The following is a 25381-nucleotide window of genomic DNA, read 5'->3' on the forward strand; positions in this document are numbered from 1 at the left end:
GGGGCAAACCGAGATTATCTGCGGGTTAATGAAGAGAAAAGAAGAAAAAAACACATCAAACCCGATTCCAGCACGTCGTCGGACCCGGTCAGGGGGGGGGGGGGGGCAGCAGGTTTCAGTTAGAGCTGCAACAGTTCATTGATTAATAGATTAGTAATCGAAGACTATTTGATAATCGATTAATCGGTTCATGTTGTTTTTTAGGATAACAACGCTTCTTAAATGTGAATATTTTCTGGATTCTGCTCCTCTGACAGTAAACTGAATATCTTTCTATCGAGTTTTGGGAAACACGATCGTCTATCGATAGATGGATCGATGATGAACATAATCATTAGTTGCAGCCCGATAGTTTCACTGGATGTTGATGACAGTGGAGTCCAAACTCAAAGAGCTGATATCTGATCAAAACTGTCAAATTATTTTCTCTTCATCTGTAACGTCTGTGACAGACATATCTTAAGATTTGAGTTAAAATCTCCACCTGCTTCATTTGTCTATTATTTGTCCTTGAAACCATAAAAACTGTTAAGTGAGATTTTAATAATTGTTTATACAAATCGACCTGTTTTAAGTCTTTTCATTTTTTTTATTGTCTACACGGAAACTTTTCCTCGAATTACATTTGAAACAAGATGGAGATTTGTCTGCATCATTTGAGTTTTGTTTTACATCCATAAAAATATGTAGTGAGGTGTCACATAATATGTGATAATCCAAGAAATCCAGCAGGAGAATATCACACATTTTGCAGCTACAACAGGTGATGTGACTTTCCATTGAAAACTTGGACAACAAATGTCGTCTTTTAGGAATATGAGTTCCTGTGAGAAATATATAAATAATGCAATAACACAGGGACTAAAGAAATGATCATTAAATATCTTCTTTTTTTAAATAGTCTAAACTATTGTGAAACAAAAATGAAAGTATTAAAACCTAATTTAAATTGTCAGGATTCTCTACAAAGCTGCAATAAGAGAATATAAGAAAATTTATATGATTCAATTATTATAGAGCGATTATACCACAGGAACTCTAACACAAAGGATCATAGAAATATTACAGTAGATTAAAAACTGTTTCTGCATCGTCAGGGTGTGTGTGTGTGTGTGTGTGTGTGTGTGTGGGGTTATTTTCTGCACAGACTTCAGTTCAGCCTCATTAGCATACAGCTGTAGAGTGACACCCCCCTCCTCCCCCTCCCCCTCCTCACACATCCACTTTCATCTCCAGCCGCTGTGATTGGTCACGCTGCTGTGGAGTCACAAAGGTCAGAGGTCACGCTCAGTTACAGTTGGCACATTTATGGACGAGAAGATGATGATGATGTTGTTGGTGGAATTTAAAAAAACTAAAAAAGTTTGTTCACTCGAGTCAGACAATTAAATTTAATCAGAGGTTAAATTAGAAATTCTGTTAGTTTGATGTTTTAATGAGTCAAAACATTAACGTTAACAACATTATTCAAGTATTACCGAGGTATTAGACTATGCAAAAAAAATATGGAACCTCCACTATTTTTTTAAATGCATAGTTCAGTCTCTCAACCAATGAATTCAGCCAATTAATAATTTATGTTATGACACTAATTACAAACAATTTTTCTTTAATTACAGGTTTTCCAGCAGTTGTTTTGTTTGTATTGTGCACACACACACACACACACAAAAACATGGACGCCAACTAACTTTGATCAATTTGATTATAAATCAGATTTATGAGATATGTTTTGTTCTGATGAGAAACAGTAAGAAAACTACTGAGGGCGACTTTTCAAGAGCTTCAATTCTACGTGCGTGTGCGTGTGCGTGTGTGTGTGTGCGTGTGTGTGTGTGTGTGTGTGCGTGTTTGTGTGTGTGTGTGCGTGTGTGTGTGTGTTTGTGTGTGCGTGTGTTTGTGTGTGCGTGTGTTTGTGTGTTTGTGTGTGCGTGTGTTTGTGTGTGTGTTTGTGCGTGTGTGTGTGTTTGTGTGTGCATGTGTTTGTGTGTGTGTGTGTGCGTGTGTGTGTGTGTTTGTGTGTGCGTGTGTTTGTGTGTGTGTTTGTGCGTGTGTGTGTGTGTGTGTGCGTGTGTGTGTGTGTGTGCGTGTGTTTGTGTGTGTTTGTGTGTGTGTTTGTGCGTGTGTGTGTGTGTGTGTGTGCGTGTGTGTGCGTGTGTGCGTGTGTTTGTGTGTGTGCGTGTGTTTGTGTGTGTGTTTGTGTGTGTGTGTGTGTGTGTGTGAGCGTGTGTGTGTGTGTGTGTGCGTTCCACACGTAACCGGGATCAGAACCTTGGTGAACGAGTGCAGGCGAGGCCGTCGGGTCACAGTCGTCCCGTGCAGGCGAACATGGGCAGCAGGTTCCTGTTGTAGCTCAGATATTTCACGGCGCTGTTCCTCAGAGCAGCTCGACTCTCGTCGTCGTCCGTCGTCATCGTCCGCTGCGTCGACTCGTCGTCCTGCGGAGAGACGAGACACAATCTGACTCCTGATGCTCCGTGTCTCTTCGTTAACGACCGTCTGGTCTGATCTTTGTTCCATGTGCTCATGTTTTAAATCTTTTAAAGCTTTGAAAGACACAGAACCATGGAAAGAAAGAAAGAAAGAAAGAAAGAAAAAGAGAAGGAAAAGGAAATCAGAGAATTTTCCATTTCCACAAAAAAGAAAAGGAAGAACGAAAGCGAAAGAAAGAGAAAAGGAAAAAAAGCAAACAAGCAAGAAAGAAAGTGACGAAACCCAAAGAAAAGAAAATAGGAACAAAGAAAAACAAACCTGTTGATTTGACGTGATTTGCTGAATCTCCTGCTCAAAGTCGGAGAATCTGTCGTGACAAACGGCCAAACACCAGCTCTGTCTGAACAACCTGCGAGACACACACACACACACACACACACACACACACACACACGACTGTGATGTCAACACAATCAACACAATCCACAACAAAAGAAAATCAGTTTTTGTCCGTTTTACTGGACAACAGGTTTTTTTGTGAAACTTGAGAAACAAAACGACACTTTTTATTTGGAAAGTTTTGATGCAAATAATAAAACTTAAGCGTCCACCTACACCTGCTACCATGCACCGATTGGACGGTACCAACTGTCGATCACGCTGTAGCCACACCTCCAATACATCCGGTGCTTGGACCATAATGTACAAAATGAACATCGTGTATTGAAGAGGAATTGAAACTAGAGATTGAACCATAAACTCCTCAGGAAAATGTTTTACTGACGTTATGAATCACGTGAGAAGTAGAGTGACATTCTCACAGTCGCCCTCTGCTGGTCAGTACACAGAATACAGACTTCACACACTTCAGCACTGGCTTTATTTTCCAAACCTGGTAACAATAGGTCAATTTTAATATTCTGAGTCTATGCATCATTTTTAACGATCTGTGGATAATGTCTCTGAAATCTTGAATCAATAACAAACAAAGTAATAACATTACTTTACTCTCTGAGTGAAAGGTCTGAGGGGACGATCTGCACGGCACGACGCCACGAGAGGAAACATCCGTCATGATAATCTGGATCTTTAAATAACAGCTAAGCATCACACACACACACACACACACACACACACACACACACACACACACACACACACACACACACACACACACTCACGGTGTCGGCTGAACGACCCCCAGCCGCCACACGGCCAATCGATTATTTTAACGGCTCACGACGCTCCGTCAGGCTCCACAATGACTTTACGAGTCAGCTGAGTGAGCGGGTGGTGGTGGTGGTGGCGAGGAGGAGTTGGCCCTCTGCGGCCGGGAGGCCGCGGCTTTGTCTCGTCCACAAAGACAGATTGGCGAGCTGCATAAACAGATTAGGAGGCGGAGGGGGACGGGGGACAATAGACGTCCGTGTCTGGGGGGTCAGTTGTGTTGAAACCTCAGAAGCAGGTCACCCGCTGTTTGACAAACACACACACACACACACGAGGACAAAAGACACTCTGGACCTACATCTCTCTCTCTCTGCTCTTCTCATGTGTCACGTTGATGTGTGAGGTCATCAGTCAGCGGTCACATGACAGGGGGGGTCACTACCTGCAGCTTTCTGAAAACACTTCCTGGTGGATTTTCTTTAAAACCCCGACCACCTGCCGTCTTTTCAGACGGACACCTCTGAATAACAGTAACGTGTTTTCCTGTACGACGAAGCAAAAATCTCACTCCGATTTGTGTCTGAGCTTCTTCAGTATCTCCTGAAATATTAACGTAGATCCGTGCTCCCTCCGTCTTCCCACCGGTCTCGGGTCTCACCTGTACAGGTCGCGGATCAGGCCCTCCCGGTAGCGGCTCGACAGCTGGCCCAGCAGCTGCTGGTGCTTCCCGTACAGGCTCAGGTAGTTGGAGACGGGGAGGGGCGTCAGGGAGAGGCAGGTGAGCGTCTCCACCAGCTCGTAGCCGTCCAGGTGCAGACAGAAGTAGTTCCCCGTCTCCGGCCGTCCGGTCACGAACTCTCTGTCCTGTGACTCCTTACAGAGTGAGAAAGAGTGCGAAAGAGAAAGAGAGAGAGAGAGAACCTGGTGATGAGACTAAACTGCGAGTTAAATATAGTTCCATGAGGTGGAGCGACCTCCGTGTGAGTCTCCATGTTTCTACGTCGTGTTGAATACGGTTGTTGAACGGTTGAATTTTCAGACGCTGCCGGAAAACGCTGCCTCCATAAAGTGTCCCATGTCGGTCGCTAAGTTGGTTGCGGTTTGCAACTTTAACACCAGATGCCGCCAGAAAATCATAAAAATTACACACTGGGGCTTTAAAAGTGTCACTATGGTATTTAAAAAACCTACACTATCCAAACTTATATTGATCCTACGAGTTCCACTTTCACTATGTTCTTCTCTCGGCCACCAGGGGGCGTTTTTTCCTTTGAAAAATGACGACTTGATTTGCGACAAAGGAACTGTGCCGACAAGTATTCGTGCAAATCTTTCACGGTTGTTTTCTGCTTTGGACAGTTGCCAGGCTGCTGGCGTTGAGTTAGCCGTGATGCTAACTCTGCCGCTAGCTAACGCTGGGAGCCAGAACGTTCATACTTCCTTTCTTCCTGGTGTTTGACGACTATCTCAGAAGCTCTGAGAAAAAGCCCCTGCGTCCTCACCGGTGTCTCTACGACAGCGACCCAAACAGTAACACCGCCTGGAACCACTAGGGGGCACAAATGTTGTCTGTTGCCTCTTTAATATTTTTCAATTTCACTCGCAGCCGCTGCAAATGAAATCAAGACGTGTTGGAAACTGCTGATAACATCTGAGCTGAGGGAGCGAATCAGGCGCCTGGAAACTAAGTCCGGACACTGGGTGAGACTTTTCTAAAACAATGTCATATCTCCGTCACATATTAACAGCCTTAACCAAAAGGAAAAAAAAGATAAATCACATACAACAGGAAACCGAACATACGTGTTCAGCAGGAGTCGTAGGTGTCGTGTCGGTTGCAGACGGTTTGGTGACGTGCAGGTAGTGAAATCCTCCAGGAAGCTTCGCACCTGATGGAGGAAAGAAACACACACACACACACACACACACACACACACACACACACACACACCGGATCAAGTGTTACAAACACAAGTTTTGGTTATAAAAAAATAGAATAACCCGAAACGTAAATGAAACGTAAGCAGCACAGGGGACCAAAAAAAAATCAGAAAGTTAAAAAAGACCGACCCGGGGATCAATGATCAACGTGGCACCAGAACTGAACAGCAGTAAAATACATTTCACCGTTCGCTTCCTCCCACGGAGGAAAACGGAGCCGAGGCGATGAACTGGTGCGATGAAATGTCCCCTCTCTCTGCTTCACCCCTGAGCACTGAAAAGTTCATCAGTGTGAGACGAGCGGAGCCGAGTGGCTGTTGTGTCGGTTGTGACCCTCGGAGCGGCCTCGGTTACTCTGAATGCACCGCAGCACCAGGGTCCGTCACAATAACACGCGCGGCGGGCGGAGACAGATTGTGTAACTGTTTCACAAAAGCATAATGAAAAAAGAACTTCTGTCAGACAACAACACGGACACGCTCCAGGAGGAGGGAGGACACCGGAGAGGATGGAGGAAAAAATTACAAACCCTGAAACTGTCTGGAAATAGGAGATCTGCTGTGGAACGTGAAGGAATGATTCGTAACGTGATTCACAACACGACTGCTGAAGACTGCGGGAAAGCTCCTCGAGTAGTGAAGTGGGTTCTTTAGTTTGTCCCATTCAGACGATGTAATGTGACTCACAGTTGTCGCTCGGTCTGTTTGAATCATCAGAACACAAGGTGGTAATCCAAGTTCTATTTATATGATTCTTTTTGTGTTACAATTTTTTTATTCATAGTAAATTGGATAAAGTTTATGGTTAAACTTTTAAAATATCAAGACTCAATTACATTTCATTGTAATGAGGGCTTGACAACGACATCTTAGTAATTAATCATTGGCATTTCAAAAAAAGATTATATACATATATATATATATATATATATATATATATATACATATACATCTATATTGGAAATGTTTTACTCCTTAATATCCGTATCTGCATCGGCCGCCAAAGTCCATATCTTCTCCTACTTGAGTTGAAATATTTGAACTTGAGGGAAATATTCGTGTTATATGTCAATGCGAATCAGCACAAATGATCCATGATGGCCAAACTCCGCCGAGTCCGCCAAGCAAATTCTTCATGCCATGACATTACATACAAAGAACATGCAAAGATGCGAGTAGACACAAAATCCGTGTCGGTTGCGCCAGCCGATGCTAATCGCGCAAACACAAGAAATCCGCGTCGTTCACTTTAATCGCACTAGTTTAAATATTTCAACTCAAGCGATATATTCGCTCGGCGCAATGTTGCCAAAGATGGTTAGTGTTGAGATCCTCCCGACGTCACTTAACGTCCGCAACCGCGAGAGGGGAGGTGAGTAATGTAGCCCAAAAATTCGCATTTGCTGTGAATGAAGCACAATGACAAAGTTGTGATTCGGGCCTTTGACCGCCGTCCTTCTCTGGAGCAGCGGTGGACGCGGTTCGTGGGTTTGGAAAATATCTGAGTTCTATGCTGATGATCGTTGACTTTATCTCTACAAAAAAATGTAGGAACTGTGGCTGAACAACACACTTAGGACAAAGACACGAGTGTAGAAACCGACCTTGGACCTTGGCCCGTCTGTACAGCGGCACCAGACGACCCTCCTCGGGCGGTTGCTCGTCCGCCAGCTCCCGCGTCGGGTCGAAGAGCGGCAGCATCGTGGCCGCCAGATCCTGGCCCACCTCCTTGGAGTTGAAGTTGGCGTGCGACCACTCCTCCGAGTGGTAGCAGCGGGAGAACTTGGTGACGGGTCCGGCGCCGTAGATGGCCGAGTCGCTGGTGCGGAACGTGGCGTCTATGACGAGTCTGCTGTCGAAGACCAGGAAGGAGCCGTTGACGCTCTTGAAGGCGTCGTAGTCGACTCCTCTGTTGGAGAGGTTGATGAACACCTGGGAGAGGAAGATGACATGATATAATTGGTTCCATTGAAAATGACGACGAGGACGATGCTGATTCTATCGAGAGTTTGAGGCCGACGGCAGCGTCTTGACGCTGGAAACAGCAGCTGACGTCCTCAACTCAATGTCCACTTACTCGCTTGTTCTGGAGCTCTCACTCCCACTGAGTGAACACTGAGTTGAGCCTGTTTTGTGAACTGGATCACTGAGAAGAAGCATATCACCTTGAAAAAAATATAATTTGCTCTTTGAGCAGGATAAAACTTTGAAGATGAAACATTTGTAACTTATTAGAAATGTCAAACAGCCTGTGGAGTTTTCTTATGTTTCCGTTAAATGTTTCTCACCACTAGACACTACGAACGCTCTTGAGGCCTGACAAATGTGTTCAACACACTTTCCTTCCTCAAAAGAAACATATTTGGAATATTGTGCAACCTGTGGTTCCTATGTGGAGAATATGGGAACAACAGTCTCATCGAACGAGCTTCGGTTTCAGAGCAGCATGAACAAACACAAGCAGACAATCCTGCGTCTGAAACAATGTCAACGGGAAACAAACCAAATCATTTCGTGCTAAACAAAGCAGGGACATTAACACATAACCAACATCACATTCAGCCTGTGGAGCTTTTCTACAAGTCGCCCTTTGGCTGCTTGATGCAGTTTTGTCTGGAGAACATGTGACCGACCGGCCGAGCAGTGAAACTTACGGCGCACTGCAGATGAAGAGGCTTCGCGTCGGTGGTGAACGACGCCGACCTGAGAGCTTCGGGCTGTTTGCCGGTTTTCATGGAGACCAGTAGGCAGTTGCGGTGGACCTGGACGTCGGCCCTCTCCGTGGCCGACGCCACGGCCTCCTCCACCACGGGGTCGCTGAAGCAGGAGGAGGAGGCTGCTCCGGGCTCGGGCGGCGGCAGGACCACGTGGATACGAGACCCACGGACGCCGAGGCCGAGCAAAGCCTCCACGGTGGCGTAGACGTCGATGTTGTTTCCGTACACGACGGCGTTGTCTGGACGCCGAAGAGAGAAACAGTTAGTGTGATGAATTCATGGTGTTTCAATGTATCTCCGCCTTTTTTATACATAACCACGGAGCTCCTGAAGAGCAACGAAGATCTTAACAAAAAGTGTTATCTGAATGAGCCGCTGTCGGGCGCCCACGGCTCGGGAGGTAGAGTCGCTCGGACAGCAGCTGCTGTTCACTGACTCTGTCCGTGGTGCTGAAACGTGCAGGCCTCCGGAGCACAGAGCTCCGTTCACAGGATACAGACTGTGGCTACAGTGTTGTCGTCTCCTGCTAACTGTGTGTTACCGTTTTTAAAATCCCCTTTCTCTCTCACACACACACACACACACACACACACACACACACACACACACACACACACACACACACACACACACACACACACACACACACACACACACACACACACACACACACACACACACACACACACACACACACACACACACACACACACACACACACACACACACACACACACACACACACACACACACACACACACACACACACACACACACACACACACACCTCCAAAAACCCACCAGAGCACCGAATGTGGATTAATCTCTCGCATTTGCAACTAAAGATTATTTTCATGATCAAATTGTGTTTTCCAATACTCATAACCCACTATCCCTAACCCATGATGTTCTGTTTTGTCCAAACACCAAAGACATTCATTTTATTGTCAAAGAGGAGCAAAGACACCAGAAAATATTCATATTTAAGAAGCTGAATTTCAGAATTTTGATTTTTTTTTGAACTACTTGAACCGATTAATGGATTATCAAAATAGTTGTGATTCTTTTAGTAGTGGATTACTAATCGATTAACTGTTGCAGCTCTTCTTCTGTGTGTTTGTTTAAAAAACTACAGGCAGCAGGTGTTTGAGCCAACATATTAGAACTTGAGAAGAAGGAAAATATTTCTGAGCCATTTTCAAGAATCCACATCTTCAGTGGAGACTATTGGACCGGGAGAGTCGGAAGAACATGGGATTTGTTGTCTATTAAAAAAAAAATCTCTTTGTGTTGAGACCGAACCGTTTTAGTCTAATACGGCAAAATTGACATACACTTGTGTTTCCTCCTGATGTTATTAGAATATGGAAATAAAACTCCGGTATCTGCCCGAGTCCGCCGCTCGCAATTTGCATTCGTTAACGACGCTTTTCCCTTTTATGACTGGGATTGACTAATTAGTATGTATGAAAAGCTCGATTCCTTCAGAGAGCAGATTAATTCTGCGTAATGACGCCGTGTAGTTTTCACCCAGAGAAGAGGAGCGATACGATAACGGCGACTGGAGGGAAGACGGGGCCGAGCCGCCGATTGGCAGAGATGAAAGAAGATTTGTCTCTGCGGCTAATTAGCTGCTAATTACACCGAGGCACTTCAAGCGCTGACTGGCTGAGTGATGACACACTGCTGCAGATTAATGTGAGCTTCTGAGAGTGTGTGTGTGTGTGTGTGGAGGACGTACTCACCCTCCCGCTTCACAAAGTTGGCGCCGAGCCAGCGGCGAGCAGCCGCACAGTCGTCCAGGTCGTTGAGGGTCAGGAGGTTGGAGAGAACGGGCCCCGCGTGTCCGCGGCGAGCCGCCCGACTCTGCAGCTCGCTGTTGGAGACCGGCCGGGTCACATCCACACTCCTGGGACAGGGAGCCTGCACAAGCCTCAGGACGACGACAAAGTCATTCAAAGTGCCTGACACACACATTAAGTTAAAACTGATTCATGGGGACACTGACGACAAAAGTGCAAGATGGCCGCTCCTCTAGCCGAGATATTTTAGAGGCAGATTCACCCTCTCGTTTTCACGGGTTCTTACGGAGTGGAACCCATTTTAAAAGAACCTATATACAGCAACCTGCTGCTCACCCGGTACTGCAGGCCCGTGCACAGGACCAGGTGGTCGTAGGGCACCTTGGCACCACCCGACGCCAGCACGTGCTTGGACTTCCTGTTGATGCCCACCATCTTGCCCGTCACCACGCTGACGCAGGCGCGCAGTGGCAGCCGGGCCAGGTCTCGGCCGCTGTACGCGTGACTGCGGGAGACAGGAGGGAACAACGCAGTGAGACTGAGGGCGGATTTGAGAAACTTGAGCCTCAAAGAAATGAAGCACGGCGGAAAATTCCTGTTCTATTCCAAGTCCAACTATGATTTAAAGCCAAATTGTGTGATAATTAGAGGAAATTTAATATATTGTCCATTACTATGTGTTCATATATGAGTTAAATATAGTTCCATGAGGTGGAGCGACCTCCGTGTGAGTCTCCATGTTTCTACGACGTGTTGAATACGGTTGTTGAACTAAACGTCCAGAATACGTCACGTTCACATTGAATTTTCAGACGCTGACGGAAAACGGAAACGGAATCAGCGGTGCGCCGCCATAAAGTGTCCCCTGTCGGTCGCTCATGGTTGCAGTTTGCAACTTTACCACCAGATGTTGCCAGAAAAATTTCAAAAATTACACACGGGGTTTAAAGAAAAATATATTTCTACACATTTATGCTGTTTCTTGCCTCATATTTTCTTTACTCAGTAAATACAGTAAAATCCACGTGTGATGTTTTGTTCTGGGAATCTTCTATATTATTGAAAAAGTAGCAAACTTTACTTTAATCCCACACACGTTTAACGTTTAGTTTTTATTTTACAACATCCTCCTGCCGAGATGCCGAAACATGATTTTTTCCCTCTCCGTTTCTTCACGTCTGCCATTGTCCCACTGACTCACCTTGTGGACAGAAAAGCGCCGTCCTCGTGGTCGTAGTCGCCGGGGAAACCGTGCGTGGAGACGAGGGTCAGGTTGTTGAACCTCAGGTGAGGGCTGCGGGAGAACAAACAGCATGAAGAGGCTTTTCACAGAGGAGAGGAATGTGCTCAGAGGAAGGACGAGTTCAGATTCGGCCTCGCCGCAGAACAAACCTGTAACGACTCGTCAAACATGTCTAGAGGAAGACGAAGAATAAATAAAACAAAAAAAATAACATCTGCAAACACGTTTGGCTCAAAAAATGACCAGTGGACGGTAAAACCTTTGTAGGTGTAGAGGACGGGGAGTTGTAATGAAGAGATGTGAGTTTGTCAGAGACTGTTCTGTTCTGTCTGTCATGACAGGAAACGAGTAACATCATCGTACCAAGTTTCCTCGGCTCATTAAAAACACAAGTTACCACCACAACAACAACATTTAAGTATTTGAGAGGCGACTTTTACACAACGCACGAACTGTAAAACCCCCGATCAGACAATGATGCTTTTTTAAAAACTATGGGTGGTTTCAATATGATAACATCCACGAGGAGATTTATTTGGTTAGTTGGTTTTGTTTGGTTGGTTTTGTTTGGTTGGTTGGTTGGTTTTGTTTGGTTGGTTTGGTTGGTTTTGTTTGGTTGGTTTGGTTGGTTGGTTTTGTTTGGTTGGTTTGGTTGGTTTTGTTTGGTTGGTTTGGTTGGTTTTGTTTGGTTGGTTTGGTTGGTTTTGTTTGGTTGGTTTGGTTGGTTGGTTTTGTTTGGTTGGTTTGGTTGGTTGGTTTTGTTTGGTTGGTTTGGTTGGTTGGTTTTGTTTGGTTGGTTTGGTTGGTTTTGTTTGATTGGTTTGGTTGGTTGGTTTTGTTTGGTTGGTTTGGTTGGTTTTGTTTGGTTGGTTTGGTTGGTTGGTTTTGTTTGGTTGGTTGGTTGGTTTTGTTTGGTTGGTTTGGTTGGTTGGTTTTGTTTGGTTGGTTGGTTGGTTTTGTTTGGTTGGTTTGGTTGGTTGGTTTTGTTTGGTTGGTTGGTTGGTTTTGTTTGGTTGGTTTGGTTGGTTGGTTTTGTTTGGTTGGTTGGTTGGTTTTGTTTGGTTGGTTTGGTTGGTTGGTCGGCAGGATGACACAAAAGCTCCAGAACAGATTTCCAGTAAACTTGGTAGATGGATGGAACATGGACCAAGAAAGAATCCATTACATTTCACGCAGACCTGGACAAAGGGGGCGGATCCAGGAAATTCTTATCTCTTTCTTTAACATTGTGAGATTTCTTTTTTTACTTATTTTCTGTGAAATCAGTTAAATCTCAGGCCGTGTTTTAAATCTCCTGAGGAGGAACTTGTCCAGCCTGTGGACTGACCTGCCTTTTCCTGCTGTGTGTGTGTGTGTGTGTGTGTGTGTGTGTGTGTGTGTCTGTGTGTGTTTTTACTGTCCGCAGTAAAAACACCATCTGTTGTGATGTAAACGACCTCCTTTGTGTTCGGCCTGCCGACATTACACGGCTGATAAGAGCAGCTCCTGCTCCTCAGTGTGTCCGACCTTATCGCACCGTCGCCTCTGATCACCTGCTGCGCCGCCCTTATCTCCACTTCCTGGTAAATTAACGCCCGGCGGCTGCACATCTACGACCACAGACACCAGACACGCTGGCGAACGGGCCGGAGACACGTACGACGGGACGCTGTGGACTGTTGGTGTCACGAGTTATCAGGTTTACTGATTTCTCCGGTATTTTTATTCCACTGGATAGATATTTTTACATCTGACTATTTGAGCAGGAAATGGTTTCACATAAATATAGAGAAAATGTATAGTGTGATGAATATAGAATTACATACATCAGGATAAGCACTTCTTTCATGAAAGGTGTATTTTTCGAATATGACAATGTTGCATTTGCTGTTTTCCATTAGCGATTCTTTTATCGATCGATATATCATTGAAGTTTATGAAAAGCCATAGCCGATGCCTTTAAATTCAATGTTTTATTCATTCAATGGTTTGAAAAAACAAAGATATTCGACTTCCATATTTTTGGGATAAGTAACTGATAATTGATGATGGATAATTTTCTGTTGGTGGAATAACTGGCGATTTTCGTCCTTTAAAGTTTTATTTTTTCACTTGTAGAGCAGTGAAATCATCAAACATTAAATAAAATAATGGTCACTTGTCACTCTTCAGCTTTGTGAGGTTTCGACGTGAACGTGTGAACAGTAATAATAATAATCAGCACAGTCAAACTCTCCTTGTTGATCTTTGCCTGAGGGCAGATTTACTGAGGCATTAAGGACAATTATTGGCGTCTGGATGCGAGTGAATCAGCGGCTCTGGATTTCCTCTCGGTTATCAGCCGGTGGCAGGCGGCCGCGGTGACCCTGCAGCCCTGACCGCGGCGAGCCGAGGGCCGGGCGGCCGCAGAGCTCTTTATCTGTCTGACCCCGTCCCCGTCGGTAATGGGGTTGCGGGGGTGTGAAGCTGGTGCTGCCGGGAGGAGGGGGAGGAGGGGGTTGGACGTTTGGGCAGAGCCGATAAGGGGAGAAACTGACCCATCATTCACCCTCTCAACGTGTCGCCGCCTCGCCGTTAGTTCAGCGGACACTAACTGTCTCATTAGTCAAGTCGTTAGCGACAGCGAACACAGATCGCTGCAGCAGATCCCTGACGGGGAGGGAGGGGCAGCGGAGTGGCTAATTAAAGGGGTCCAGCGCTGGCCCTCCTGAATGCCAGGCCCCAGACAGCTGTGTGCCCCGGCCCCCTCGGCCCCCGGGGCCCTGCCAGCGCCAGTGAGAGTCTCATCTCGCTCGCACAAGACAACAACGGCCCCGGTTGCCTGGCAGCGGCCGCCGCTCGTCGTCTTCTCATGATTATTTGCCGGAGCAGTTAATCTCACCAGGCGAGGACGGGGGGTGTAAGACGGGCCGACCTGGAGTCAAGTGACATTTGCAGAGATTGGGTTTCCGGAATGGAATAAAAAAAATAAAAAAAGTATAAAGATAATGAAAGTGGAGCTTTTGTGTGTTTCTATACCGACGCATCAGAGTCACTGATGATGGTGTGAAGACTTTTCATCTGTCCACATCTGACCGTCTTCTTCCTGTAACCTGCCGGTGTTTCCTCTGCCTGTACCAGTTCTGCTGCAGTAGAAGTTTTGATTTCTGTTCGGTGCCTGACATTATGTCACCTCTGTCCCACGAGAGGAACAGAACCAACGCGTCAGTTCGCCTCTTCGTCGACCAGTGAACGATCTACAGCTCGTCTGGGAGAAGCAATGACACCCGGGTCCAACTCACCACAAGCAGAGCACCTCCAGGAAAGACAAGCCCGTGTCCGACGCCCCCACCACCACGACCCGGGCGTTGACGGTGACCTTGGGCTCCAGGGTCAACTTCCTGCTGATGAGGCAGAGGGCGAACGGTGCCTGAGAGAGAGAGAGAGAAAATGAAAATGAAATCCACCTAAAATACACGTAGGCTAACTGTTGTTATTATTATTATTAACACACACTGAAGCCTTAAATAATAAAGTGGCTAATAGAATTTCCATTTGAATTGTAATGGGATGAAGGAGCTTTTTAAAATCTGTGCCGAGCAAAACTTTTGTGTTTTCTGTTTCACGCTAACGAACCGGGTCATGGTTCTGTTTGGTCGCAATCAATTTTGGCCCGTTGGTCCGGAGCCAAACTGAAACATCCGTATCGGCCCCCACAGATCCATATGGTTCGGGCTCTTGTATTTTGACATTTACAACACAGTGAAAACTTTTGTGTTCGTCACTGCAGGACACATTTGACTGTATAGTAAATAAATGGCTGCAGGAATGAACCAGGTGAAGTCCTCGGATGAACAACAGCAGGTGCATCACGCTGCAGCGCACGCCTCAGTCTGACCGCGGCCCGTGTTGACCGAGAGGGAAACAGGTGCTGTAAATCAGATTAATCTTCCCCAGAGACAAAGCTCGGGCGAAGGCCCTTATCTACATGGCAGCCTGGAGAAATCACGGCCGCCGCGTTACCAAGGACGAAGGGGGCGGAGTCTGCGGTCTGATGGAGTGAAATAAACGAGTGTGTGTGTGTGTGCACAGAGCGCTGCCGTGTATTTATATATGGTAAATATTTGAAGTAGAGGACGTTAAAATTAATCACAAACTCACTGAGGCCAGAACACACGACTCTGAACAAGAGAGCCGGATCATTATACACCGGTTGCTTTGTTTTATTCAAGGAGAAGAGAAAGTTGTGAATGTGCTGAGGAACAGACAAACTGAAGTAAGACACTGTGAAAATGTTACAATATAAATCTCACTGATGTTAACGCTGCTAAAAAAGACAAAACGTCTTTTTTAGTTTTGTTCTTTTTTCTTAAAAGTGTCTCTTCCTACACTCATTTTAATTTATGAAGACACTTGTTTTATTTTACAAAGTTCAAGATCAAAACTTTGAACTTTCAGTCTGAAACATTTTCTTCGAATTAACAAAAACACGGGGCACTGATTTGTCTCCGTATGTTTTGAGCTTGTGTGACATATTTCAAATAAATTCAGACATTATTCTTATTTGCAATGATCCATTTTGTAGCTTGACACGAAATTGAAATGTATAAATGTCTGTGGACAAACGTGACGTTCCGTCCTCGTCACCTTCAGGTCAACCAGATTCCCTTTCCTTTTCTTTTGAAAACAGCTCCGCCTAGTGGCCACATTTCCGCCCTGCTGCGCTCCCCCCCTCTCTCAGCTGCTCCCCGTCCCATCACTGTCCTCACCTGGTGCTCGGTGATCTGCCTGGACGGGGCGTTGACGCCGAGCTCCTCCAGCGGGAAGATGATCTGGCGTCGCGGGCGCACGGGAACCGCACAGTTGAGGAGGAAATCCAGATGATGGACGCAGGAATCCTGTGAGTGCAGAATGAAGAGAGGGCACGGTGTCAGTAACAACCCCCCCCCCCCCCCCCGGAGGTCAAACAGCATCAAGTGATAATGAGCTGTGGTGAGAAGGGTTAGATGATGCAAGGTTTGCACCACAGACACCAGATGATCGTCACACCGGAGCTCCGTCCGCGGCCCCGAGCTGATCCTCTGCTCGTCCGCTGCCATTATTCTATTTGCAAATCATCATCTCTCCTCCTGGCGCGTGTTTGTGGAAGGTTAATTAGCGCAGGAAGTGGAGGAAATGTCTTATTACGGAGTGGAGAGGTGGAGCTGGCAGCGCCGGCGGGACACCTGCGGCCCTGACCCCCCCCCCCCCCGCCCCGGGAGCACAGACACTGCAAAAAGTGACACCGCTGCAAAGCTTCAACAATTGTGACATGATTAATCAGTGACAAAATGAGAAGGAGACATCTTTAAAGGTTTAAATCAACCCAATGAATTCATCCGCCTCATTTCACATGGTTTAGCCACTCAAAGACCCCCTCCAGTCACGTACATAAAAAGAATCAGCTATGCCTAATATTTTGTCTAACATTGTTTACCCCCCAAAAGAGTTTAATAAAAACCCTCTGAAAAGGGGCTGGTGACCGTCCTCTGAGACTATGAATATTCATATGAAAATGACACGCCCATCATATTTATGTATTTTCTAAAGAGGGAGGCCGAGCTCAGACACGACAGAGACGTTCACCCTTTTCCAAGCCAGGCATCATCAAAATTTTGCGTCCATAATTGTAGGATTTGGGGTTTAGGTGTTTATGACGAATCATATCTGAGAGAGATGTGATGATTATTGATCGCTGCTTTGGCAACATTTAGCGACTTTAAAGCCTTTTCACGTTACGTGAAGTGTTTTAGAACTTCCCTTAGATTTGAGTTTGGATGAGCGCATATTTTTTGCAGCGTGGATCATTACTGAGCAGACGTGCCCTCATGGCTGGAAGGGGCCTGGTGATGAAGGGGCCCCCGAGGGTTCCCCCCAGCGCACCCACCTCTTGCTGGCGGTGGTGGGCCGGGTGGACCCGGTGGTACAGGCAGGACCTGTGGGCCAGACGCAGAACCTCCTTGAACAAGTGTCTGGTGAAGTGCTGGACGCAGCGTCTGAGGACGAAGTGGCGGATCCGAGCGTGCTCCTCGGCGCCGTGGTGGCTGAAGTAGATGAAGTTCTCGATGTTGTAGTGGGCGCGGACGTACTCCATGTCCTGAGGGACACAGAGACAAGGTCACGGGGATTAACGCTGACGGGGGGAATATTTGTACTTTATATTTTCCTATTTAAATTTTCTGAAAACTGAACAAATACTTTGTAAAACACTGATGTCAGGATGAATCAGACAGAAATGTGTGTTTGGACTAATACACAGTTTAAGTGTGACATTGACTCAACAAAGACCTGGAGCAAGAAGATTAATGATGCATTGAATGATTATTTTCATTATTGTTTAATATATATATTTATTTATTTTACATTGAAAAACACAAGTGAAAATCAATTATTAAAAATGAGTTTGTAACCATTTAAGTGTAAGGCAGCTACTCAAAATTAGCTTATTTTCAATTTTGTAAAGGTTTCTCACAGGCTCTGTTCTTTTTTATTGTTTGTTTGTTTCTTCTTTTTTATTTTTACTGAAGTAACTTTTTAAGTTGACATGACTGTGATAAACTGAAAAATTCAGAAGTTCAGTGCCCGTTTAAATTTCAATGTGTGGTGAGACAGAGTGGCTTCCATATTAATATCTTGATAATATTTAATCAATAATCTTGTGTGATTTACAATCATTTATTTAATAAGAAAAGAAAAAAGCAAGATAATGTTTTGTATTTTTTAAAGACGTTGACACTGAAAACGTGCCAACCTGCTCGTCTCTGATGATCAGCGTCCCGACGACCTGAGCGTCCACCTCAGCCACGAAGGCCTGCAGCCGCACGGCGTCCTGAACACACACAACAAGACACAGACATATTAATGTGTGTGTGTGTGTGTGTGTCGAGTTGACTGTGCCATGAATACACATGAAGTGGCTGCGTATCTCATTTGAGGAGTAATTATCAGAGTTGGAGCGGTGGTAGCAGCGGCGGCGACAGCTGGGGCGTCAGTCAGAGAGGAGGAGGACGAGCCGCTCAGCTGAATTCTCACCAATCTGTTCCTTTGGCAACCGGAGCGATATTCCATCATTGTTCCAACACAATCATCATCATCATCATTACACACCGACCGGCTCCCACTCCGCTCGCAGCTCGCTCCAAAACAATCATCGTTTCATTTGGAAGTTAAAGGGGAGACTAATTAGAGGTACAACCCCGATACTTTCTCCATTAACAGTTTGGAATTATATTCCTTGTTTTAGACACAGACCGTGTTTTTTAAAAATATATTCAGATGAATAAGCTCCAGTGGCTCACTGCCGACTCCATAAAGAAAAAATTACTTCACCAACTGAATCTTCTCTACGTAAAAATCACATTTAGTTAATTAACCGACACCTGAAGCCATTGTAATAATCTCGTACACACAAGTTGCCTGAAGCCTGTGTTCTATGTAATGACCAGCAGAGGGCGACACTATGAGAACGTGACTCTACTTTTCACTTGATTCATAACGTCTATAAAACATTGTCCTGAGGAGTTTATGGTTCAATTTCTAGTGTCAAGTCTTCTTCAGCACATGATGTTCATTTTGTACATTATGGTCCATTTAGAGTCAAATTGACCATATAATAGATGTATTGGGGGTGTTGCTACAGTGTGATTGACAACTGGCACTGTGTGTACGGTGTGTGTGTGTGTGTGTGCGCGTGTGTTGACCGACCGTGTCACTCGCGTAGTAACAGTCCAGGTCGTGCAGCAGCGACTCGCTCAGCGCCAGGTCCTTCACCAGGTCAGAGACGGCCGGCCGGTCGGCAGCCACTGCCGCCCTCACCTCCACCGGCCTGTGAGGAACAACCACAGTCTGATGAACGCACACTGACACCAACTGAGGCCTGAAGAGATGTGACCAGTGGGTAAAGTCAGGTGGAACAGGAAGGATTAAATACTGGCTGCATGATTGGGAAAACCAGGAACAGGTGTGAGCGTGTGTGTGTGTGTGTGTGTGTGTGTGTGTGTGTGTGTGTGTGTGTGTGTGTGTGTGTGTGTGTGAGTGGGCGGGGAGGGTCAGGGGAAATCCGAGGGCACTTGGTGGACGAGTGAGGAACGACAGCTGAGAAAGGTTCCATGTGAAATACAGAGGCCTGAGGGAACGAGACCCCGGGTCACCGATGATGCTGCACGTGGAAACACGACAGCCACGGCGACCCACCTGAGACCAACGCGGTGGAAAACGTAGAGCTCACGAAGCAGAGAGCCGGCGGCTCGCGGCTCCAACCGGATGAAGCTCTGCAGCAATGGGAACTCCGGGGAAAGAGTCGGAGCAGTGATGACGCAGAGGTCCAGGTCCTGACGGACACGAGGAGAAACACTTCAAGGTCAAGGAATCCAGCGTTTTACAGTGACATAATTACCTCTAATCATTCCAGGGACATGGATGCATTTCAAAAACTCATTAAATAAAAAAGTATTGTCTGGTACAGAACATCAGTCGGTGTCTTAAACTCAAAAGGCAAAACGATACTCACAGGGAAAAGTTTGAACAGATATGGAATAAAGTCCACGGATCTGGAAGAGGAGAAGAAGAAGAGGAGAAGTTAAGTGAAAACATGTCTGTGCCAGTTGGCGATCACCGTGGTGGAACAACTGGACGAGGGTTCCGCCAACTTCCCGCCTTTCGACTCGCTGTCGCTTTAAGTGCAGCTCTCATTAATAACGTGCTCACTCTCGGCGGGAAGCGGATCGACTCCATATTCAGGAGCAGCTGGGAGGCGGCGGCGAGAGGAAGCTCAGCTGGAGCCAACTCGCAGTCACATGACTGACGCGACGCTGGACGACTGCCACCAGAGCTGCAGGAGCAACCGCCAGGAGCAAAACTTTTGAAATATGTACGACCATTAAAATGGATTTGTATCTGACTTTAAGTATCTGTGAATTATAGAATATTAATTCTCTCCTAAAAAAGCAGTATTAAGTTTTTCATGCCTTACACTGTTTAAAAAAAAAAAAAAAGTTTAAGAAAATTATTTTATTTGAAATGTGTTATGAATCCTCTGATTTATAAAGAAAATTACATAAAGAAAGAAAAGAAAAAGAAAAAATCCCGGGAAACCATTATATCTTATTTCCGTATTTATCAGTCATGAAAAATATAATTATATTAAATATGAATCATGTACAACAACCAAAAAGTGGTGGTTGATAATGTTTTATAATATTTCTATTAAAAAACAAAGGAATCAGAAAGAGAAGTGTACACAAACTGTGTGTGTGTGTGTGTGTGTGTGATAAACTTACATTACACTTGTTCGCAGGCAGAATATTCATTGTTTCATTGTTAGTTTACGTCTTTTCCTGGGATTAATCGACAATGACGAGGGGAAACATTTGGATTTCTTGAGTTCTAGTAATTTTAGAATCATCACCTCATTTCATATTTCTTGTCCATAACAAAAAGCTGAATGCTGAAAGCGTCGAGTTCCTCTGAAAACCTTCCGGCTCCGGTCGACCGAGTCTCCTCCTGCTGAGACGAGACCGACAGAAGAGATAGAAGAAGGAGAAGATGGAGTCTGAAGTTCGTTTGATTGTTTTATGAGTTCTGCACTGTTGAGGAATCGCTTCTTAAATCACCTCAACGCCAACACGACGGGATTCAACAGCTGGATGATGGAGCATGTTTCATATCATTTTTAATTATCTAGAGTAAAAAGAGCAAAGACAAAAACTCCGCCTGAATGCCTGTAGAATACATTTCCTCTCTAAGAGTCGTATGTGCGTTGATAATTGTCGGGGAAATTTATGGTGCGTTCACACCGGACGCGACGCAAATTATTCGCGCAAGTAGATCACATGCAAAGTCGATGTAAAGACATGACCTAGCCATGCACTGACCACTTGTTGATCTGTGTAAGGAACCAGAAATCTCCTCAATATATTGAGCTCCTGTAATAAATACATGTGTCTTCATCTATCTAACACTCCGTGACCTTTTCTGACGTTTGGGTCCATCTCGGTTCGTCTTCGTCGTCGCTTTGCTGCGGTTCGTGCAGAGCGTCGAAGTCGCCGAGCTCGAAGCCGCCGCGCAGCTTCTGCATGTCCACGTCAGTGGTGACGCAGATGAAGCCGACAGTGACTCCGCCAATCTGTGGAGGAAACACACTCATGATACACCGTGTAATGTTCTGTGCTCGCCAGGATTTAAAATCTAAAATGAAAAAAGATTATGAGATGAATTATCTTGCTTTAAAAGTGATTAAATTTTTTCTACCTTTGAATTCAAGGTATATTCTTGAACTGATTTCTTCTATAAAGCAATTTTCAGTGTTTATTTTGTCTATTTTAGCTTTTCCTTCTCTGCAAACTTTCTGCCTGTGCATCAAGTTTAATTTTTTCCATTTTCTGTTTTAAACATTTGCTTTTTCCTAAATTCAGAATTTGTCATGACAATTTTATCGAACTCTGTCTGCTGAGACAGATCATGTGATTCAAGAGAGTTTCAATGTCAGAGCAGCAAGTGGCCGAAGATGACTTTTGATAAATCCTGAGAAAGTTTCATCGTGTGACTGATAGCGTGTTTTTTCTCTGGAAAAACATGAAAACTTTCAGAAGAAGAGAAAATAAGTGTTGCATTTGAAAATGACGCGTCACAGAACCGAGTCGAGTGAACAGGACGACTCCTGGAGCTGCCTCAGAACATATTTAACCAAAATGCCTCAGATGTCTGGACACAATATGTTCAGTGAGAGCACGTCTTGGCCAAGAGTCAGCTCGTATCTGCCATATGCTGCCGCCATGAACACATGTCATCCCGCCTGCCAGGGGGAGGGGGGGGGGGGGATCTGTCATCTCCCGCGTCCCGGGGGGGAAACAGACCCCGGCAGAGTTTCTGACAGTCAGTCAAAGTGTCATCACAGATCTGCGTCACAGGAAATCTTAGGCTGGAAGAGTCGATGTTGGACACGACTGGGACGCGTGATTCACACGACGACGGCACAACGCGAACGTGATGAACTTTATAATTCCCTGCACCGAGGTTTGTTTGTTTGTCAGCAGGATTATTCAACTACTTTTCAAAACCACTGAGCTGCAATCACACACTAACTGAACACACACAAAAATGGAGATCAGTGTGTATAAAAGATCCTCACAAACCTCACAAACAGCGGTGGGATTGTCTTCATGCTGAGCTTCGATGAGTTCCGTCAGCAGGTACGGCTGATCGAAGACCGACAACAGGCTCGTCTGCTCTTTAAACATGCGCATGATGTCGTCATGATCCTCCACCCTGTAATGTACGGACACATTTAGCACACAAGTAGCCGACACCTTAAAGTGCCAACGATCAATGTGTGTGTACTGCAACAAATCAAATGATTCTCTGTGAAGGTGAAAGGAGTCGAGTGATTGAAACAGCAGATGTTCACAACCTCTTTAGCTTCTCTGTTCTGTATGACCACTAGGTTTGTGTGTTTCTCGCCAGATGCTCTGCTATTGTAGGGAGGAGTCACCTGGCCGGGCGGATGTGAAGTCTGGGAAAGTGCTGCCGCCGGTGGCAGATCAACGCTAAGCACTGCGGCCCCGGGTCAGTGAGGCGCTGCAGCGGCTCAAACGTGTCGTTCAGCGCCGGCTCTGGACACAGAAGGTCACAAGGTCACGAGTGTCGTGGAGCGGAAGGTGAACTTAGTAGGTAATGAGTTTGAGGCAGCTTTTCACCTAAAGGTTGGACGTTTGGGCCGACCAGGCAGATGTGTTCGAGCTCTGGGATGGCGTTAAAGACAGCCCTGTGAAAAGATGCAGAGCAACAAGTTGATCGGACATTTGTGGGACAGACATTTGGAAAGAAAAGATTACAGATACAAAACACTGCAAAACCTTGACGAATTCCTTCTGACAAATTCTACTCAAACCCTATGACCTCATCCTTTCATACCTCATTATCGCCTTCACACTTGCCGTCGCGAAAGTCGGCTGTGCCACGAAAAGGTGGAGGAAGAGTGTGTTCAGAGGCTGCAGACGCGACGAAAATAGACAGTTTCATGAGGTGAGTTCACTTTCATATCGTCTGATCTGAGAAACTTTAAATGTGTGAGCAGGCACGCGGCTAAAAGGTCAACAACAAACAGATTGATATCCTGAAAACAGCTCGGCATCAGCAGATCTTTGCACTTTCTGTTTGAATTCATCGATGATACACACCGTGCAGGATTCAGTGCTGAAGTTTTGGTGCAGGAAAAGTTCCCAGTCAGCCTGATCCACCAACTCTCCGACGGGGTGATCGAGGAAGGAAGCGTGGGCCACGATGTCGTCCTCTTCGTTGGCCACGGTCACGGCCAGGTTGGCTTTCTCTCTGGAGGGGTTCCCGAAATGAGAGGCAGGAGAAAGAGTCTTTACCGGACCTCTGAACTCTTTGAGAATCACGTCATCATTACTTTATCATCGTCACCACCAATTACAGTGATTCTCAAACTCAGATCTACCAAAATAATTCGCCCCGTGGGTTTGACATTTCAAAAATGTTGCTACTTGTCAGTCTTAGTTTTGGTTTAATCAGCTCAAAGACATGAATTTAAACTACCATCCTTATGTTTTTTGTTTGCTATCATAACCAGATTAATAAAGCCTAAGCAATTAAATCAGATACGGATTCAACTTTACGTTAATTGCAAAGAGTGAATAGAAAGAGTACAAGGAAACACAATCATGGCATCAAACCAGGGTTGGTTCAGAATTACATAAATAAATTATACACGAAAATATTGACAATACGCTAACATAGAGTATGGATGGAGAGTAGCTTTGTACATAATGAAAACAAACCATTACAATGAATGAAACTATTTGCTAGAGTATGAATAACTTAGTATGTATGAGAAAACAATAACCCATCATGTTCAGTTAAAATGACAAACATGTTTGAATTCTGTAAATACCTAGGTGAACAATACTTTTAATTATTTACATTATCTTATATAACTAGAGCCCGACTGATACGGATTTTATGGGGGGTGGCGATGCAGATATCGATATTAGGGAGTACACGATTGATACTTGACATTTTAGTATAAACTTTATCATAAATAACTAGAAATAAAAAGAGAATACAAACTAATATATAGAACTTGAAATTAAGAACATGAACATAATGTATTTCACATAAATGCACATTTTTCTGCATTGTTTACGTCTGTGAAAGGCTCATATCGGTCGGACTCTACTTATAGCCCCGGTGTTTTCCAGTGTTTAAAGCCTTTTATTAAACGTAAACTTCACAAAATGAAAGACATTGAAATGAGTGTGTTTTCCTCACAGAAGCTGCAGCACATTGACACTCCCGAAGAGCTCCGCGGCCTCGGGGCTGATGAGGCTGTCGATGCCCTGCGCGTCCGCCGACTCGCTCCTCCTCACGGTCACAGTCTCCTCCTCCCGACCGCCGTCCGGTGGAGTCACGGTGCTCATCTCGGACCTGCAGGACGACGAGGCCACGGATTATTATTATCATTTGCGGCTATCGAGGCAACTTCAGGGTTTCAACTCGGTGTTATCCGTCCCCGCGACGCTGGTGTGTAAATCACCATGGCAACTGATGCTGAACGGCTTCACCTGAGATCAGAGAGATGAAAGGCGGATCACACCGACCAATCAGAGCACCGGAAAACGAATTTAATGACGACGATGGCACATAAATGACATTTTATATGGTTTTAATTCTGAAAGTCCACATCAGAAAATCGTGAAACTGTCTGAGTGACGATTCTTGTATTGTGAAATCACTTCTTACGGCTGTTACCGTAATGCCTTAACGTCAAAACAGCGCGGGGAGGGGGGGCAGGTTTGACTGTCGCACAGGTTCCCGGGACCGGTAATTAAGGTACACGATGTCAGCAACGATACAAACAACAACCAGGAAGAAGGAGAAGTGGTTAAACGATTTTTAAAAACAGTGTAACTCACCTTCTTTGTGTTTATAACTACAAGAACTAGCTTAAAATGCTACGTTCGTTCGGCGTTGCTAGCCGACGCAAACTCTGTTACCATAGTAACAGAACGCTGCACCACAGCAGCTTCCTGCCTGGTAGCGCGCAAAGCCTTCTGGGTACCG

General features: G+C 45.4%; 1 protein-coding gene across 6 annotated transcripts; it reads right to left on the reverse strand.

The window, feature by feature from the left end:
* Positions 1–25368, reverse strand: cfap61 (cilia and flagella associated protein 61). Of its 6 annotated transcripts, none has more exons than XM_035617389.2 (25): positions 24590–24851; positions 23479–23629; positions 23213–23289; positions 22996–23063; positions 22791–22911; positions 22435–22567; positions 21270–21425; positions 20709–20806; positions 19812–19851; positions 19496–19632; positions 19007–19127; positions 18054–18131; positions 17190–17399; positions 16033–16161; positions 14566–14693; positions 11264–11356; positions 10399–10567; positions 10006–10183; positions 8198–8499; positions 7148–7475; positions 5407–5492; positions 4262–4476; positions 2752–2842; positions 2272–2438; positions 1–18 (listed from the first exon to the last, which is right to left on the reverse strand). In XM_035617389.2, the coding sequence occupies exons 1-24, from the start codon at positions 24736–24738 to the stop codon at positions 2304–2306; spliced, it is 3393 nt and encodes a 1130-aa protein (XP_035473282.2). In that variant the 5' UTR covers positions 24739–24851; the 3' UTR covers positions 1–18; positions 2272–2303. The 6 variants fall into 6 exon arrangements, 4 of the variants coding, with proteins under 4 accessions (XP_035473282.2, XP_035473284.1, XP_035473283.2 ...); XM_035617391.2 differs by lacking the exon at positions 1–18 and adding an exon at positions 25234–25368 and having other exon boundaries at positions 2162–2438; positions 24590–24745; XM_035617390.2 differs by lacking the exon at positions 1–18 and having other exon boundaries at positions 2162–2438; positions 20709–20803; positions 24590–24850.
* Between the last annotated feature and the right edge of the window lie 13 nt (positions 25369–25381).

Source organism: Scophthalmus maximus, chromosome 18 (genome assembly GCF_022379125.1).
Source record: "Scophthalmus maximus strain ysfricsl-2021 chromosome 18, ASM2237912v1, whole genome shotgun sequence".
NCBI classification, from domain to species: domain Eukaryota; kingdom Metazoa; phylum Chordata; class Actinopteri; order Pleuronectiformes; family Scophthalmidae; genus Scophthalmus; species Scophthalmus maximus.